This window comes from Zosterops lateralis (genome assembly GCF_965231275.1).
Source record: "Zosterops lateralis genome assembly, chromosome: Z".
Lineage (NCBI taxonomy): Eukaryota > Metazoa > Chordata > Aves > Passeriformes > Zosteropidae > Zosterops > Zosterops lateralis.
The window spans coordinates 43,067,079-43,087,484 of NC_139800.1; the positions used below are offsets into that span (position 1 = coordinate 43,067,079).

The 20,406-nt window shown below is 38.8% G+C and overlaps 1 protein-coding gene across 1 annotated transcript in view; it reads right to left on the reverse strand.

Annotated features, from left to right (window-relative positions):
• The window catches only part of SPTLC1 (serine palmitoyltransferase long chain base subunit 1), a 34,939-nt gene extending 15,361 nt beyond the window's left edge, over window positions 1-19,578 (reverse strand). The window contains exons 1-5 of the mRNA XM_083882979.1: window positions 19,333-19,578; window positions 17,491-17,598; window positions 9,109-9,203; window positions 4,405-4,498; window positions 3,877-3,949 (exon numbers count right to left, since the gene is read on the reverse strand). Coding sequence (XP_083739105.1) covers window positions 3,877-3,949; window positions 4,405-4,498; window positions 9,109-9,203; window positions 17,491-17,598; window positions 19,333-19,395 — 433 coding nt within the window. The 5' untranslated portion in view covers window positions 19,396-19,578. The remainder of the gene's footprint in view (window positions 1-3,876; window positions 3,950-4,404; window positions 4,499-9,108; window positions 9,204-17,490; window positions 17,599-19,332) is intronic.
• Window positions 19,579-20,406: the final 828 nt, after the last annotated feature.

A 20,406-nucleotide genomic window follows, 5' to 3' on the forward strand; every position in this document is an offset into this window, starting at 1 on the left:
TGAACACACTTCAGCCCATTGAAAAGGTCACACCTCCAAGCCAGAGATTATTCACCCTTAAAATATATTGACTCAATCACACACACAGCATTTCCCAAACCAATTTGATCAAAGTGACCCATTGTCAAAAATCGAAGTATTAAAAACTGTAATACCACATGGTGGGTGGATTGTTGCTGCAGAAAGGTAACCACAGCATTAAGTATTCTGCCTAAGCAAAATAACCTGTATCATGCAAACTGTTATTTTGATTCTCTAACTCTTGCCACTATCTCCTTCTGCTAGCAATAGACAAATAACTATGTCTTTTACCAACTGGAAATAAATAAGATTAAAATGGAATCATATAAGATTAATTAATATAATTATATAATTAAATAAGACTAAAATGCGACTTGAAAGACCATCTCTGGCCAAGCATTATCTTTTTGCAATTACGAGAAGTTCACTGAAACTAAAATCAAATAAAGCAACATCAGTTATACATACAGATTCTTCCAATAGAATGTAGGACATAGTTATGTCAGTGTTGCTCTTTCTGACCAGACACCAAAAGAAAGAGTGTGTAAAAATCCCAACTTTGCCATACTAAACATATCTACCATAATCCTTCCCGAAAAGAACACAGCCATCTGATGTATTTATTAATAAAAGCAAAGGGTATTTATTCAAACTGCCTCCCAATCACAGTAAAGAGCAATTTTATCCATAGCATGCAAAATAGAAACCTTCAACAATCCTTTCCTGATATTTATCTGGGCATCAAAAAATAGAACAGAAAGAAACTGGTTTTCCCACTGCTTTTAAATGAAAACACAGTTAAGCACTCATGATCTGGAAGTTTTCTTTTGCATCCTATTATTTTGATCCAGTTACACCACATAAACCAAAGTTCAGAGGTATCTAGAATAGCCTTTCCTCTCCAAAGACTTCAGGAGGAAGGATACTGACTGGAATTATCTCATCTACTTTCCGATTGAGATTGTTTATTGATCCTGAAATCCGTGTAGCAATGACATGAAAGAAAGACATAAAGATTGTGGAAATGGACTATTTACAATCTTCAGTTAGGCTTCCAAAAGGTGGGATCACCTTTGATTCATTGAACTGTTGAAAAGCCCAACAATGATTAGCAATAACATAATTTAAAAAAACTGACTGGTCACACAGCATTTAAAATATACAATATAAACAACATTCAATCCAAAATGCTTCTTTTTGAAGCCCTATCAGAGAATAACAAATTAGGGGAAATAAGAACTGAACTGCTATTTTTGAGTGGTGAGCTATTGATACCTAATGAGGAAAAAAGTTTTGAGTGACCACTTACACAATTTAATTGAAAAAGATGACAAGGACATCACTGTTCAAAATCAGAACTTGCATTCTTCTCACTGAGTCTTATTAAGAAACAACCACTATTACACTAAGCAAGGTCTACGTAAAAAACAGTGGGCAAAAACAAGTACTCTCAGCTTGTTAAGGCAGCTAAGGAATATATTCAGATTTGTGCTATGGAAAAACGTTTTGCAAGCCTAAGAACAAGAACACAAGTTCAAAATTACACACACCTGGTATATCATTACATAAGGGTATGAATACTTTGTTTAATCATGAGGTTGAAAAGTGCTAAGGCAATATTAAGGTTTCATTGCAATAAAATCCGAATACTGTATGACTTTCCTTTATTGCAATCATTTGCTTTAGTCTAGTAACTCCACTTGGATTAGCCTACCTTAACTGAAAACTGTAAACACCACCTGAAGTACATTTGCACAGAGGAAGACAACACTGGAACAGCTTTCTATGCAATTATGAAATGTTAATAAAACTAATATTGTTAATAACCATTATGAAATGCCTGTTTAGTGCCTACTATATGTTCATATGGAAGTCAAAACCAGAAGAAATGGAGAAAATACCCACACATATAAAAGTATATGTAAATATACAAATATTTCATGCTCTTTATAGGATAAAGGGACAGATACATATTTCAGGGTTACAACAAAAGTAAAAATGTCTTTAAAGGGACTCACTAAATCTATTAATTACCTTTGAAGTGGCATAGATATGAAGAACCAAATCTCCATTCAAAATAAATTATGACACAATATCTGCATTTCAAACAGAGATCTCTAATACTGATATAAAATATCAGCTCCTAAGAGGGGATAAATCTGAGCGGAAACAACAAACAACCATCAGTTAAATTCTACATAGGAATGAAAGAGGAACCCATGTATAGTTCTGCACAGAACATGACCCATTTACTGTATAAAATTTTTCACAGTACATGAAAAATTGTGTGCAAAGTTTAAGGCACACAGTGATGCAAAAAGTGCTTCTTCTCATAGATTCATAATCCTGCCACACTAAAATGTTTAAAGTTAAGTGAAAATGGGAAGACAATTTCAGATTGAACAAATAGAGCAGGAATCTGGCTTCCATTTAAAATGAAGTCTTCATTACTTTATGTGTAAGAGATGATACCCCAAATCGGTGAATATAATATCACCTCTTCTCTACTGATGTCAAGTAGCAATGCCACAGATTAGATTCCTTGCTCTATGAAATGGAGTGCTTACCAAAAAAATTCAGGAGCCAATGAATAGCAAAAGCTATAGTTTATATTTTAGCATTAGTCCTCCAAAGAGGGCAGGAAACAATTGGAAGAATCTCTCACTTACCAGAAAAAAAACAAACAACCTGTTTCAAACAATTACTAGAAACAAACCAAGCGAAAGACTTCACAAAATTTAAAATCAGCTTGGATTCAAAAGGTTATTATTATTCCACAAGGTTTCTTGAACACTTCACTGTTTTGGAGGGAAGGGAAAAGTCTATATGGATTCCAACAGACCATTGCTGAACTGTGATCACTGAGGGAATTTAGTTTCCTATAAGCTCCTTCTGTACTAATCAGTGGGCCGCCAGTACATTCCTTAGAAACAAATTATGGTGCTAAGTTAATGAACAATTTCTAAGACTGATATTAAGACTCAACCCTGTTCTGATAGACTTCTATCAAATCAAATTAGGTATAGCAATGAGTTGATCATTATAGGACTAGTTTGATTAACCAAGAAAAGCTCAAGTTTGTCTTGAATTCAAGTCAAGGCTGCAGGAAGCTGACTCTGAAATAATTTGAGTATAGACTCTCTCAGAATTCCATCATCTCTGGGGAGAGACTAGAAAGTTCACAAAATGAGTTGATAGTTTTAGCCTGTAACTGTGCACCTATTCATGCATAACTCTTTGGTTTACATGCAATATTTCAAAATATAAATGCCTGTCAAGAACTATGTCCAGAGCCCGATATTTAACAACTTACTACTTCTTAAAAAAGCATGAAAAAAACCCCTTACCCTTACCTTTATGACCTGCTCTGGTCATAAAATCTCTCAATTACAACATTAAAGTTACCAGTACTGGAAAACTTTATTCTGGCTACAGCATTAGTAGTCACAGAAGTCACATTAGTCACAGAAATCAGACTGCCCCCTTGTGGTGCCCGTGGAAAGTTTAATTCACACTTACATTTACACTTCCAGTCACCGTGCATTATTAAATTCGAATAGGTTTATTTTCTCTTTCTATTATGGTTACCAGAACTACAAGAGATTATATATAAACTTTGCAAGTCTCCTCAAAGACTAACATTAGAAAAAGTAAGAAAATAGATAAAATAATAAGAAACAAAGCCAGGAAGAATAAGTGCTACCAATCCCCAACAACTACAGTAAAATGTGCATTAGAGGCTAACTGTTCTTCAGAGAAACAGAAATAACTTTTTGCTTATATACTGGAATATTGTGACTGGCTTACCAAACTATTCTGAACACCTTCAAAGTCAGATCAAAGAAAGTTACTCACCAAAAGTACCATAGAATCCTCTGGGTCCACAAGTGCCAACACCGTATTTCTTCAGAGAAGCCTGGGCTGCACTCTTTAATAGGAAAGAATCACATGAAATATTCCTTTATTAGCTTTCCTATACTCTTCACATTGACGATTTTACAGCCCTATACAGAGATGATTTTTTCTATCATGCAACATGACCTGCTTCACAGAAGTATAATAATGTACTGAATTCTATAACTAATTTCACCTCAAAACTATTTTAGACAAGTGTTTAAGCATCATCCATTTTATTCTAATATTTAAGGGCATAAAATACTAATCTAACTTGATAATCAACTAGGTGTGCAGTAAGTGCACTGGATTAGAATTCAGTAAAAGTACAAACTTCAATAGCACAGCCTTATGAGATCTATAATCTTACTTCCTGCTTTAGCAGTGTGTTATTAATGAAGTTTATGCTTTCTGTATTTTTTTATCCTGAAATAACATATAAAGTAAAAGAGGAATAATCACACAAATAGAGTAACTGGGAAAACTCACCTTAACTTTTTCATTATTCAAAAGTCCAAGGAAATTAAATGATGCAAAGTTTATACATTCCTTGCCATTAACAGTGATTATATGGGTGGGAGGACTGAAAAAAAATTACAGACCTATTGTTATGAATGAACAGTTATCATTTTCATAAACATGTAATATAAGAGTTCTGTTTTTCAACAATAGAAGGCATTAAGGTTTTTCAAGATTCCTTCTTTCAACTTATTCTGTTGCAGCTGCCAATCAGTATTTAAGTTCAGTGTCAAGTCACAAATATCCTCAACCAAACCTACATTCCTGTAATTTAATAAAGAAATTGTAAGTAGTTTCTTGAGATATTTAATGATTCCTTGTTGAAAACTTAATTCATAGAAAGATGATCTCTGAAGAGATAAATGAAGCTTCTCCTTTAAAAGCAAAGTGATACCTATTTTCAAGAAGAAATACTAAAAATGAAAATAATACCTCTTTGCTCTTACTTCCAAGTGAAAAACTAATCCAAACTCAATGTTTCTGTCATAAAGCAACCCCAAAATACCTATCTTGTACTGATATGGCTGTTGAAATATAGGTAGTGGCTGTAAGTGGACAAAACTACTGTATTAGTTACTGATTACTATCATCTCAAGTTTCCAACTCAGTTTAATCTGTAATGGTTTGAGTAATTTATGCAAAAATTACAGTAAGTAAACAGAGAAAGTCTGGTACACACACTACTAGCAAATTAACAAGAGCATAATATACATGAAGCAAAGGGCAATATTATCCCTTTAAATTCAAGCATCATGTCTGTATACTGAGTTCTATGAGCAGATCTGTTTTGGCAATTATGCACATCAATACAACAAGTTCAAAAATTTCCATTAATCACTTGGAGAGTTAAGAAATCTCAAATCTAAGCCAAAAACAAAACCCTGTGTCTGCCCATTTCTGTACCTGCTATCAAATACTACAGTTGAGATTCTGTGCTATTCCTCAGACACAATAATTTCCACAAGCTTTTCCCATGTGGAAAACTAGCAGTGGGCAATTTTCTTGACCAAAATTAAACAGGGCTGCTCAAACATCAAATGCCTGTGCATGGCTGTTCCAAATCTGGTGGCTGAAAGTATTTCAATGGTACATTTGGTGTGCAAAGCAAACAACTTTTAAGTCCAAGCTATTCACTGCAAATAAAGAAAAACACTGAACTGCCTGAACTTCACTCAAAAAACTCCATGATTTCACGTTGTATCTGTCCATTTGAGAAAATGGAGCATACATTAATTTAACTGAGCAATTGCAAAAGTTTACTAAACTTTGGAAAGCTTTACTAAACTTTGGAAAGTTTTCTACTAACACAGTGCAAGGGCATCTTTTGAATACTGAACCTGTCCCCACAAAGGAGCTGTCCTGCATTCTGCGCAGTAGTAGCACTACAGAAATGTGCAGCACACTGTGCTGGGAAACTGACTGCCATTAAATATATACCTGGATCTGTTCCTCTGTCTAGCTCATCAATGCGCTGTACCAAAGTCTGTATGTCCTACTAAGTGAAATAATTACTTAGTTTCACAGATATCCACCAGAGCAGTCCTGTATACATATATACATATATATATATATATACACACATTTTGTCACGAACATGAGATTCAGTATATTCCCAGCATACTATCAAATCAGGTAAATTTACAACAATTTGCCCCACGGCTTCACCTCTCCAACCTAGAAAACACACCAATGTTCACCAACAACTGGGCCTTTATAAAGCTGTAGCCTTCATGAAAACTTGGCCACCTTTTGCTATCAGAATTTCACCCAAACTTCTATAGAAACAATAAGAAAAACATAAATGGAAAAGGTTATTTCAGCCAATAATTATAACCAAAACATGGATATTGACCCCATTGTAAACCCTGCCTTGCAAGAACAGTAAGTCTTTGCAAAAATAAACCCTGAAACATTTGAGGTTTTAATCTTTTCATGTATCTCCCTTCCCCTAGTATAACAGCACATGAGGTATCATGGTTAGGAACAACAGTTATGAGATACAAAGTGATCCAGCTTCAACAGTAAATAAAAATATCATTTCAAGATATATTCAAAGTACTTGCAAGCAAATCCTTCAGAAATTGTCTTTTAAAGATTGATAGCATGCCCACTGTTCTTGGGCCTCTCACTTAAATGTTTCATGTATTGAAAAAAATCATTCACAGAAGAAAACAAAGTTAAGAAATTACTAATGATGTGACTTTTATTTGAAAACAGAACAAAAATTAGCACGAAAAATTTTCAGAATACTGTTTTAGGAAATAGATTTACATTTTCTGAATGAGATCTTGTACAACTAAGCTATCTTGAATATATTAGTTCTCAGAAATGCTACCACAAGAAGTAACTAATTTCTGAACTGTGAAAGCTTTGTGGGTACCTTCTTCAGAATTGGTTCAAGGTAGATCACTTTTTTTAATTAGGACATGTCTGAGTTTTTGGCTTTCCTCATCATTTGGCAATGTTACTTGACTATGCAGAAAGAAGAATATGAACACAGGGCACAAACAGCACAGCCTACTGAGGGAGGAGAAAAGCTGCCTCACAAACACAGCAAGTCAAAAATTTTACTTAGTTTTCTGTAGTGGTTATGAACTTTTATAATCCCCATATTATACCATAAACACCCAGTATTATAAAGATACATGACAGTGGTGAGGCACTAGAACAGGCTGTCCAGAGAAGATGTGGATGTTCCATCCCTCAAAGTGTTCAAGACCAGGCAGGATGGGGCTCGGAGCAACCTGGTCGAGTGGAAGATGTGCAAATGGCAACAGTAAAAATGAGATAACCTTTAAAGGTTCCATCAAAGCCAAATTTGATGAGTAGGATTTTTGTAAATCACCACGCATGACAGACATTAAGACAAGAAAATAATTGAAAGACTACCTCAATAGATAGGGTCTCCCTAAAATACTGGTTAAAAAGGGGAAATAGTCTTGAGCTGAAATCAGGATATAGACATTTTTCTTCCTGTATTAATTCTGAAACATGTTTTAATTTTACAGTCAAAGTTACAGTCTATAGCTGTTGAGCAACTTGTGGGGAAGTAGTCGGTCTCAAATGCCAAGTTTTCCCCACAGCCACTATTGAGTGGCTACACTATTGAAGCATACACTATTGAGTGGCCACAACACATCAACATTCTGTCACAATACATTTCCTAGCTGTAAGCACTGGAAAGTTCTAATAATTTAAACAGTTTCTGAATCATTCTAAATCATATATTTGTTCTGGTTTTTTTAAACAGCCAACACTTCCTTTAACCCCACAGTACTGCTTGCTTCAAAATTCTGAAGAATAACATAAGAATTGTTCACATCATAGTTGATTAGAACAGGCATCACCTTTACACAGCAGACTTTTCTGTAGTAGTGGAACCATCAAAAAAGACCTCACTATGACAGTAAATAAAGTACTGCCACTAAATTGTTTCAAATTATTAGTGTCAATAGAAGGATATTACAAATGCTTACAAAGTAAAAGTTACTGACATGCAAACCTGAAGATTGTAAAAAGAAGCTTCAAATTAATTTCTGAAATATTGTGACTCTTGCCTAAGTCATCAAACATTTTAAAAGCCTTGTAACACAGAGCCACAGATATCCTCACAAAACAGCTTTACCATCCAGCATTTCCAATTCTGATTCTCCAAAGGAAAACACCTTTTCATGAAGCATGTGCTGGGTTTGGGGTAGAGTCAATTTTCTTAACAATGGCTGGTATGGGGCTGTTTTGGATTTGTGCTGAATGCAAGGTTGATAACATAGAGATGACTTTGTTTTTGCTGAGCAGGGCTCACACAGAGCCAAGGCCTCTTCTACTTTTCATACTGTCACATTGGCAAGGAAGTTAGAGGTACATGGGAGGCTGGGAGGAGATACAGCCAGGACAGGTGACCCAAACTGACCAAAGGGACCAGACCATCTGGCATGCTCAGTACATAAAGTGTGGGAAAGGAAGAGGAAGGAGAGCATGTTTAGAGTGTTGTTATTTGTGTTCCCAAGTAACTGTTTTATGTGATGGGGCCCTGCTCTCCTGGAGATGGCTGAACACTTGGCTGCCCATAGGAAGCACTGAATGAATTCCTCACGTAGCTTTGCTTGTTTGCATGGCTTTTGCTTTCCCTATAAAACTCTTCATCTCAACCCATGACCCTTCAAACGCTCTACCCAGTCCCACTGATGGGGGAGTGAGTGTCCGCGCGGGGCTTGACTGCTGGCTGGGGTTAAACCACAGCAAAGTGCCAAGTGGCTACAGACAAAATAAGTTTCTTTTGAAGTGATTAGTGATGATGTAAGAAGATGGTATCCACTTTTGGAGATCTAAGTCCATGTCTTCAGAAAATATGAAACAAATTAATACCAAACAATAGAGAGTCACAATGAAGGCAAAGAGACAACAACTCCTTCTCCCACCCCCAATATTAAAAAAAAAATTTAAGGACAACATTTAAAGTCAGAAAGATTTTCTTAGTAACATAGTCTTGATAACGTTACAAAACCAAGACCTTTTCAGAGGCAAATTCAATCCTGGTCTCTAAAAATGCAATGCAATTCATTCACAAAAGGTTTTAAGGATACGGAAATGCTTAATGAGCAATATGCTTTAAAATATGGCTATCAAGTATTTGAGTCAAAATAAGTAAACAGAATTTATTTTAGTTACATTTACCCTGAAACAATGTTGTAATTGAGAGCTGGGTGATCTTTTGGCACAGAAGGTACAAGAGGCTCTGGCTGCCATTCTTCAATCAACTCTTCTTTTTCCTGAACAGGAGAAAAGAAATACTGTTTGAGAAGGGAATTCCTCTAGAAAATACATTATGTACTAATAAACCTGTACCTAAATTTAGGTTAATCTTAAAGTGGAACCACAACCCAAGAGAAAATTCCATCCTCGTCTCATAACATTAGTGGGTATCTCTATACCAGTAATTAATATTACTATCTGGGTGGAAAATAAAAAATCAAACACGTAATTTTATATTAAGGGTGGTGATCAATCACACTGCAAGCCAGCAGCTGCTACTGTGCAGTCCTCTCCTATCCAAACATTCTTGCTCCTTGTGCTGGCAGAAACAGTTACAAAACCAGACAAAAGCCTTATTCAGATCCAGATGAAAACTAAGTCAGCAAAAGCAGGATGGGATATATATCTAAACTAGAACCCACAACAAGAGTCCCAATCCCAGTCTAAACTGGCTGATGGTACTGGGAAACCACATCCCTCATCAGTTGCAGGTGCCCAGTTCCACAAGAGTTCAAAAAGGTGTTCTGACAATCATAAAGCAGGACATATGCTCATGCAGCTTTCACTCTGCTGCTACAGCACTTGTTGAAAAGTCCCAAATCCCCAATGTATAGTGTATCTATATTCTGGAGCACAGGGTTGTCGGTTGGCGTTGTGTTTTGGTTCGGTTTGTGGTTTTTCCAGAGGAGGGTTATTGGTTTTTTTTGTTTTTTTGTTTTTTTTTTTTTTTAATTAGGCAGCAGAATATATCAGGTGAGAAGTGAGTGCAGCCTCCCAGTTATGGAAGGATAAATAAGAAAAGCTTTATTTGACATCCAATGCCTTAGAGGTAAGGACTTCAGACTCATGGTGTTTTTTCTGTTTGAGACTTGAACACAGAACACTTGAAGAGCTTTAAGGCAGAGCAAGCAACATAAAATTCATTTTCTTCAAAGAAAGCAGAATTAAAACTGTGGAAGCATGTACTTAGCTTTTTCATTAGTCTAAATTTCTTAGCTAAGTACACAAAATATCATCAAATGGGTTAGCTACTGAGGACACAAGCCCAAAATACTTTTGTCAAGGAGTTTAGCAGTAAGAAAAAGGTATGTATAGATGGAAACTGTAACTACAGTAAATTAGCACATTTCAATTACACAATGAGCAATTCCTAATTATTATTCCTATTCCCCCTCACACTAATTCCTAAGAAGTTTCTCTCCTTCCCTTTAAAAATCTTTGTTGCACACAAACTTAACAGCATAGGTCACAAGCCACAGATGAGACATGGCAACATCTTAATTCTTCTCATAATACAACTCAGAATATACAGGAGAAGTGTACCTTTCAAACAATACCATTTCATTAATTCCAGCTCACATTCATACTCCTCATGCATTACACAACATTTTGCTTTTTTGTGGACGTAGACAAGTATTGCATACTCACATCTTATGTCAACTCTTTCCATGAGTTCTTAGCAGAGGACAGCATTGGAGACATTGATGATTAAAATAAGCACCAACCTCAATCTAAACCAGCCACCCACCACTGCAGACGAGGCAGTATAAACCCTTTCTTCCTTCCATTCACCAAATACTGCAGTACACTGGCCTGTCCTTCCAACTGCTCAGGGTAAACACCACCATCTGCCTCTGAACAAAAGGGCAGGGCAGAAGCAGACTTACATGCAGTGACCCAACATCAGAGTACTTTTATCTTATACCTCCTAAACAGATAAAACTTCACACCAATATAAATTTTAAAAAGTTAATTTTCAAGCATACAGAAAAATAATCACTTTAATTCACACTGTAACACACTGTAACATCCACTTGATGAAAAGAATGAACTCAAAACTTTCAGTTTCCACTTTCTTTGACTGCAGTGTACATGAACTCATCCCTTGACTATTTAATTTATATAAGCAATAAATAAAATATAAGAAACATTATAAAGTATATATATTATTTTATGACTAATACATAATAAGCATGAAAATAAAATCTATAAAGTGCTTATAACTATATTTTATAAATTACAATAAATACCTTAGTTTTAGGCTTTCTGGCTCTCTGAACCCTAACCCTACATGTAATAGAATCTTGTTTGTCATATATATACATAGAAACATCTTAAATCTGTTTATCTAATTACACACAGATTCTCACACATACATATACAATGGTTTTGGGTGGTTGTATTCTGTTGTGGATTTCACTTTTTAATCACTATATACCTTGTGTAAGTAAAATACTTGAGTGCAAACACATTCAATCCAAATGATTTAAGAAGTCACCTTGTTTACCCAGGTTCTTAAGAAAAGGTAGCAATTTTGTTAATGAAGACAGTTCTTAGTTAGCACTAGTGCTTGAAACAATGTTATACATGCATATCTTACATCAATATCAAAAGATTAAAAAACCTTTTTATTTACTGGTCCGCAAATAAGTCTTTAATTTCACAGTATTTCCAGACTCATGTAACATAATGGGATAAACTGGCACAAATAATGAGCAGTTAGAAATTTCTCTCTTTCAAAGTATGTATGTATGCTACTACATAAGAAATTTTACTTACCTAGGGAGTCTTGGCTCAGAATTACTGAAAACCTTTACAAGAACAGACTACCTCTGTTACTTCCTATAGAAAAATATCTGATTAGTCTGTGAATGCAGTTCTTGCAAAACAGAGCTCTTGAGGTCTATGCATTTCTCAGCTGCATATTAAACATTTGTCTCCAATAGGAACTATCCAGCTTTCTGACTAGTATTAGTCAAATAAAATGCATCTCATGCTACTACTGCAGTGGAAATTCTAAAACCAAAGAAAAAATGAGAAGATGTGACTCTTCATATTACTCCAGAGATTTTGAGAGAAAAGCTCAGTGTCATCATCATTTACTTCAAGTAAAAGACAAACAGACCTGTAAAGCACCTTCCTTTCACACGTAGCTAAATGCTGCCATGCAAACTTCCACAGCCCACTCCAGTCCTCACTGTCACTTTCACTTTCTACAGATTTTATTTTGTGTGAAAGCCCATAATAATCTATGTCTAGCACCCTGTCTGGTCACAAACCTGTGTCTCCTAAAACATTGAACTATCAGGAACTTACAGTATCAGAAAAGCACTCCATCTTTCTAGTTAATGATTTGGGATATACCATTTTCTAAAAGAAGCAGTAGAATACTTACAAACACTATTACCAAAGCATAAGAGTTGAAAGGTAATTTCACCACTTGAGAGGTGATTTCTGCACTGGTTTTTCTAGTATTCTTGCTACACATTTGAGTGAACCTAAAATCCACCTTCAGGGTGGATTTCTTCACGGTTTTAGAAGCATGACTCTAAATTCACTAGGTTGCACAATATATCGTCTGCTTCTTGTTCCCTAGGACTGACTTGTCCTAACAGATCACTAAGACAGCTGTGCAGAAATTGTATTCTTCATTAATATTTATTACATGGAGCCAGGTCTGCTCTGGCAGCATTCCCAATAATTCACAAAGAAACTTCAAGTACCATTACATGAGTGGCTGGCATAAAGGCCTGCTCTATGACCTGAGCAGGCCTGTCTCCATTGGCTGTACCTGAGCAACCTAGTATTTCTTTCTGGTGTGGTAAAGACTGGACACCACAGGATGACTCAAACTAGAACAAGTCAGAAAGCAAATCAGCTGCAGTCTTCTTGCTGAACAGCTGGCATGTTTCTACATGTAGATGAACACAGACACAGATCCCTGGCTGTATGGGATCCCGTATTGTATGAAAAAGACTGTACTGGGTCTGGCTGTAATGGTGGGAATTTTCTTCACAGCAGCTCACACAGTGCTGTGACTAAACAGTGTTGGTAAAACACTGAAGTTGTATCTCTTGCTGAACAGTCTCTGCACAGTGCTAGCAATGTCTGTTTCACACTCTCTTCCCACAGTGAACAGACTAGTGCATGCCTGAGAGATTGGGAAAGGACACAATCAGGCTTGAACCAACCAAACATAGATTTCATAAGGTATGATGTCACATGGCAATAAAAGGGAGAAGAGGAATTTAGGAATTTAGTTTTAAGGAATTTAGTCACCTTTTGCTCGAGAACTGTCTGATACTGTTCCATCCACGAGAGGTGGCGAATGAGACATCACTTGTAATGTTTTCTGTTTTCTTACACTTTGCTTATTAAATAATTTTATATTCACTCATAAGTTTTCTTACTTTTACTCTTCCTTTGCCTTGTGAGCAGCTGTGCAATGCTCAAGTCAACTGGGGTTAATCCACAACACAGACTAGTGCCAATTAGGTGTAGATTTTTCATGAAGTTTAGGGAGAAGGCACATCTCTCCGTGTTTGCAGCTATTCCCCTACAAAAATACATTAGCTCTCTTCACAAGAATTATCTACACTGTAGAAAGTGTAGATAATTTCATCTCCACCTTCAAAAGTCAGCTTTTCTGATACAGTCAGCTATTCTAACTTGCATCACCTTCATGGCTAGCCAACTTGAACATGGGATCAGAACGAAGAGCATTCTCCCATGCTATTTTTTTATCACTGAGATAAAGGTAATAAGCTGGTGGTGTCTTTAACAAACCCTTAGCTGCAATAGGGCTCACAGCACCCTGTAACTTTCTGGGTTTGTAATCTGCAATGTGAATCAATGTATCTAGTCTATATACAAGGTAATTCTTCGTTGGAGTCCAGGACATCCCCTTGGATGACCTGGGACCTGAGGAAGGGAATTTGAGCCCTGGACACGGGGGTGTGGAGCCGGTTCAGGGCAGTCGGAGACCTTGGCACAGAGCCCAGGAAAACACTGGGTTTGATTTTAGCCCATGGGTGAGGCTTCCAACACAGAGAGGAATTGCAAATCACCAGGAAGTGAAAATAGTAGTTTAGTACAGTAGAAGATGCAAAATTCAGTAGTTTTAGGGTTTTTAGAATAGAGGTAAATGGGGGACAAGATGGTGGAATTTGGGTGATACCGCTTGTTCCTCTCCTTCTCCCTCACCCTCCATCTTCTGGGGTGGTGATGACAAAAGGTAGAGTGGATTGGGTCAAAGTAAAAATGACCCTTTTAGTGTAAGCACTAGGCATTGGCGTGAAATAGTAAATAACCTACACGTAGTTATCTGTATCAATGTAAGGTGACGTCCCATCGGGGGGCAGTCGCCTCATGTCTCAGCCGCTGTCCAGACCTCGGCTGGGAGCGGAGAAAAACTCTGAGATATCAAATAATAAACAACATGAGAAACCTGAAAACAAGGCCTTGAGGACTCCGCTTTTTTATACCAATGCAACTCGGGGCTTTTAGAGGGCCAAGGACTTTAAACAACCTAAATCTCAGGTGAAGAAAACCAACCCAAGAATTCTTGATCCCTAGTTTCATCTTTGCTAGTATTTTGCTAGTATCACCCCTCAACCTCAGAAAAGTTTGTATAAATCTCAACAAAAGTATCACAAATAACATGCTTCTATTTTTCAGAAAGCCTGTTAACTGCTGTCCTGACAGCGATATCCTGCAAAAGTAAGGTTATTTAAGCCTAAGCCATTTCCACATGTTTTTTCCCCTGACACCCTTCTAAACCCTTGCTTCCACTGAAATGTAGCAGACTGGCTACACGTGCAATCTCCCAGTTGTTCATTGCCCTCAGTTAAACAGACACAGAACAATTTTCTTCCCCACATAGCACTATTGGAGATTTGTCTGAATACTTTCCTCAGCTTCAGCAAAGTGGTCAGTCACAAATTAAGATGATGAGCTGCAACTGCATGATAAAACCCAAGATGCATATAGAGATATGCGTGAACTTCTTACTTTGTAAGGAAAAGACAAGGTTTCATCTTTTTCGGGTCACCAATTTTCCAAGAGTTGCAGAGAGCCTTTTCCTGCCTTATACTACAGAGAGAATGACTCTCTAAAACAACAAAAAAAATCCATATCCTCCAAAATACTAGAGATGAGAACTATCTGATTCAGGAAAACTCTAGTAGGTGAACTGTAGTAGTTTCTGGATGGACAATCAGCCTACTTTAAGGCTGCAGCATGTCTTCCTAGATGATATGACCACTCAGTGTTTCATTATACTGGAGCTCCCTTTGCATTCATTCCTCCTCTGTATTCCTACCAAAGATGGCAAACTTTGAGTAATCCAGGATCAATTCAGACTCTTCCAAGCAAAACTGAACCGGCCATTCCTGACTCCTCACTTCCTGCCTCCGGTCATAGAAGCATTTGGGTTGGAAGGGACATTAAAGTCCATTTGATTCCATTCCTGCATTGGCAGGGACAACTTCCAGTAGCCCAGGTTACTCAGAGCCCCATGTAATCTGGCTTTAAACACTTCCAGGGATACGGCATCCAAAACTTCTTTGGGCAATCTCTGCCACTGCCTCACCATGCCCAGTAAAAAGTTCCTTCCTAGTATCTAATTCAAACCCACCACTCTGAAGCCATTCTCCCTTGTCATGTCACTACACACTCTTGTAAATATTCTCCCCTGATCTTTCTTGTAGGCTCCCTTCAGGTGCTGGAAGGATGCACACAGGTCACACCTAAGCCTTCTGGTTTCTAGGCTAATCAACCCCAAGTAATTCTCTCAGCCTTTTCTCATAGCAGAGGTACTCCATCACTCTGATCATCTCTGTGTCCTCCGCTGGACTCACTCCAGCAGTTCCATGTCCTTCCTGTGCTGGGACCCCAGAGCTGGGTGCAGGGTTCCAGCTGGGGTCTCACCAGAGCAGAGCAGAGGGGCAGAATCCCCTCCCTCCCCTGCTGCCCACGCTGCTCTGGATGCAGCCCAGGACACGTTTGGCTTTCTGGGCTGGGAGTGCCCATGGCTGGGTCATGTCCAGCCTCTCACCCACCAGCATCCCCAAGTCCTTCTCCCCAGGGCTGTTCTCCATCTGTTCATCCCCCAGCCTGTGCTGATATCAGAGGTTGCTCTGACTCAAGTGTAGTATCTTGCACTTCACCTTGTTAAACCTCATGAGATTCCCATGGACTGACTTTTTTGTCCTGTTCCCTCAGGTATGTCAGCCACAGCTGACAGCTTGGCGTCATGTGCAAATCTGCTGAAGGGTGCACTTGATCCTATTATCTAAGCAATTAATTATAAAATTAGTTAATATATTAATTGAGATATTAAATAATAGTGATTCCAGTGCAGATTCCTGAGGGACATCACTTGTCACTGATGTCCATTGAGACTCGGAAACAATGGCTGCTACCCTTTGAGTGAGACTATTCAACCACTTTCTTACCTACCTAGCAGTCCACCCATCACTGCCATTTCTCTCCAGCAGAGAGAGAAGGATGTTAAGGGGGACCATGTCAAAGGCTTTACATAACCAGGTAAATGACACCTGTAGCCCTTCCCTTGTCCAACAGTGGAGCCACTCCATCACAGAAGGCTATTAGGTTGATCAGGCAAGACTTGCCCTTTGTGAAGCCATGCTGGCCATCTCAATGAATACTTGCTGAAGTGTTCTCTAGAACACTCTAAGCACGCTTAGTAAGTGCTCCCCAAATGAGGACACTGCTTGCAGTTTTGCTCAGAACTGTAGACTTGTGCCTACACTACAGTCCCTGCATCCACCTCAATGATGAATTACACTAAGCACGCATCCTTTGATCTTATTCTCATAAGATCAAAAAGCATACAAACACATGACATAGAAACTTTCTTCAGTATCACGAAGAAATTTCAGTATTTTATCCTATTTATAAGGGATATCACTACTCTAAAGCTCAAATAAACTAGTTCAGAGACATCCTCAAAACAAACTTTACTCATTTCTGATAGTCTACAGCCAGAAGTCAGGAAGAAATTCCAGTCTTCACAAGTACGGCTTTTTTATTTTCTCGGGATGACATTGCAAAAGAAGAAAACTGCTGCTAAACTACAATTTTTCTGGAACCCGCTGTAAACTCTCAGAGTTATTACTCATAGACACCATATATACAGATTGACCATTTTCCTCCTATCTAGAATCTTACAGTTCATTTTGCCTCATGGGCGTTTTTAACATAGCTTTCATCTTTAAAATAAAGCCCTCCATTGAGTAGAACTAATGACAGCTTTTCATAGCTTAACAATCACTGCCTTAACAGTTTTTTTAATTTCTCAGACTTTCAATCACAATGCTACTTTAAAAGCACACACTGACATGTTTAAGCAATAAGCAGCTCCTGAGTCCAAAGTAAGCTCACCCTTTGAAGCTAGAGAAAAAAAAACCAGAAACATTTATAATGCAGCAGAGGTTCAACACCCAATAAATACATCAATTGCTATGACCTGTTTCTCTAAAGAGAAATATTTTTTCACCATACCTTAAGTGTTAGATCAGATCGCTCTTGAAGCTTATATGTCTTGGAGAAAAGAAGTCTGACTATCCATAGTATTAGAATTCCTTCTAAAATGAGATGGTAAGCAGGAGCCTGTAAACAAAAGTACAAAAATTAGTCCAAAGAGAATTGTATTTGAAACACTGTGACACAACACAACTATTCTGACCCTACTAGCACACTCAGAAAAAAACTCAAAGCTGATCACCAGCTGACATATTTCTAAATCAGTAAAAATTTTAATTATATTAAAGTGGAATGTTTTGAAGCTATTATTTGTAGCTGGTAACTTGAGTTTGAATGGATTTGGTCTGTTGTTCATAAACAAAGCATGTTCTAAATTGATAATTGATTTCAGCTCCACACATAATTAAAAGTAAAGGTGGTTAAGTAATACAGGTTGCACCAGTCAGCACCCATGAAGGCAGGCAGCTTTCAAAACAAGCAGAAGTATCCTGAGAGTCTGAAGGTCTGTGTCATCTATACAAAGTCACTTCAACTCGCCATTTTTGTAACTTACACTCCACCAGCAGGGATAGCCATTTACAAAGAAAGCCAATTCTGTTCTTACAGCCAGCTTCTGTCAGTTTTACAGGCACTTTGGTCAGGTATAAACTGAGTCAGCTCGAGCAGTTTTGTTCTTGTGTCCTTTACTCTCTTGTGCGGACACCAAGTGTGTGTGTCCACAAAGCAAACCAGAGTTGATCCAAGTTAAAGTTAAATGTCTGAGGGACAAAAATCAGTTTGCTGTGGCAGCACAGCTAGTTTGAGGAAGATGTGGAGTTATGGCATCAGCACAAGACACTTAGTATTAATGCTGAGTTTAGTTATTCCATTTCAGAAAGGCTCCTGCCTACTATTTTTAAAAGACTTTAGTCTTTTAAAGTGCACACAAATGAGCATAGTCCCTCTTCAAGTCAGGGGAATTGCTCCCACACATCAACATTTTTGGCAGCATCTGACCTGCTGACAAAGTGGAACTTACCACGCATCCAGAAACTAAAGTAAATTGGATGCAAGCTTTTAAAATCAGTAAAGAGTCCTATGGCATATCAAACTGCAAATAACCAATGTTACCTATTGCAGAATACTGTTCAGTTTACCTAACGTATTAAGAATATATACACAACAATATATATATACATACATATATATATGTATGTATATATATAATATATACACAATATATATGTATGATATGACATCTAAAGAACACACAGTATACTCCCACTGAGGTCTGTGCTTTTCAGTGCCTACAATTATCCTCAGTGCTACCTGCTTCCTTAGCTAAGCACTTCTACATTTGGACTGCAAATCTTGCATACATTCTTAAAAAGTTACTACCCTTTGCCAAAGGAAGGGACACAAAAACACCGCCTATCATCAGGACATCCTTTTTAACATCACCAAACAAAGCCTGGGTACAAACATGCACAGCTGATCTCCACCAGGAGGGAATTCAAGCCTAAACATTTAAACGCCGTTTTTTCCTTTGTAAACGACATTTGTAAGTTACAAACCTTGACCCCAGTAAAATACCGTGAACCTTATGCCTTAATGCTCTTGCTACACGCCTTAAATGTCTCTTTATAGACCTGGCGAAACAGGACGTGCGTGTATATTTTCACTATCCAGCCGTGGGGCACTCCAGTAACACTCACGATTCAGCGAGTGCAGCCCGACCCCGGCAGCCCCGACCCGAGCTCAGCCCCCGATTCACCCAGCACCGCCCGCCTCGGGGCAGCTCCGGCGATCCCTCCCCGCTCTCTGAGCCCCCAGCCGCCCTCACGCCGCCCCGCCACGCTGGAGGCGCCCGCCCGGCCGCACCTCGTAGAAGGCCTGGACCATCTCCACCAGCACCCACTGCTGCCCCACGCCCGCCGCCGCCATGGCCGCGCCGCCGCTTCCGCCTCCCCGCCCCCGCGCGCCGGGCGGGCCGCGCCGGGCTCCGCAGAGAGCGCCCCCTGCGGGCCGCCCCGCCCCGCTCAGGCCGCAGCCGGCGGGGGGCGGCGCCTCCGGATCCCAGCGCGGCCTTCCCCCGGCCCGGCATCGTCCGTCATCGTCCGGCCTGCTGTGTCGTGTCAGGGCTTGGCCAGGGAGTGAGGATAGACTAGCAAGGTCACAGAATCACTGACTCTCAGAATCAGTCAGATTGGAAGGGACCACAGCAGGTCATCTGGTGCAACCTCCCTGTTCAAGCTGGGCCATTCCAGAGCAGGGGTTGTGTCCAGACAGTTCTTGGCTCTCTCCAGTAAGGGAGGCTCCACAGCTTCTTTGTGTAACCTGTTCCAGTGTGCAGTCACCTGCACAGTAAAATTTTCATGTCCAAGTGGAATTTCTGCACTTCAGTTTCCACGCATAGCCCCTTGTTCTGTTGCGCGTCATCCCTGAGAACAGCCTGGCTCTGTTCTCTTCGTGTCACCCTCTTTAAACACTTATGTGCACAGATGCACCTTTCAGAGTGGACTAAACGAAATTAGCCACAAACTGGACTTGCCTTAGAAGATAAACATGGATGTGTTAATGTGTACTTCCTCACTGCATTTCAAGCCTGGTCCCATTTGTTGAACTTGCTGGAGTTAGCTTGGTGTTGCTTCCTCCACACTCAGGCTTCCTCAGCCCCATGCTGCCCTAGGTGGAATGGGGCAAATGGCAGATCCTGTGCTTTTGTGCCTCATCCACACCTTACACTTAACACCTCTATGTCTGTAACTGGTGAATTTGTTGCTTGAAGGAACAATTGCTCAGATACTTGGCTAATGAAATGAGCAGCAAAAGTAAAACCTGAGTATAGTGGAAATAATGGGTAAGTTCAAATAAGAGCAGAAATTATTACTTCAAGAGTTTTGCCAAACTGAGTGGCCCTAAAAGCCAAAGATTGTTGGGGAGAGAGATAAATGC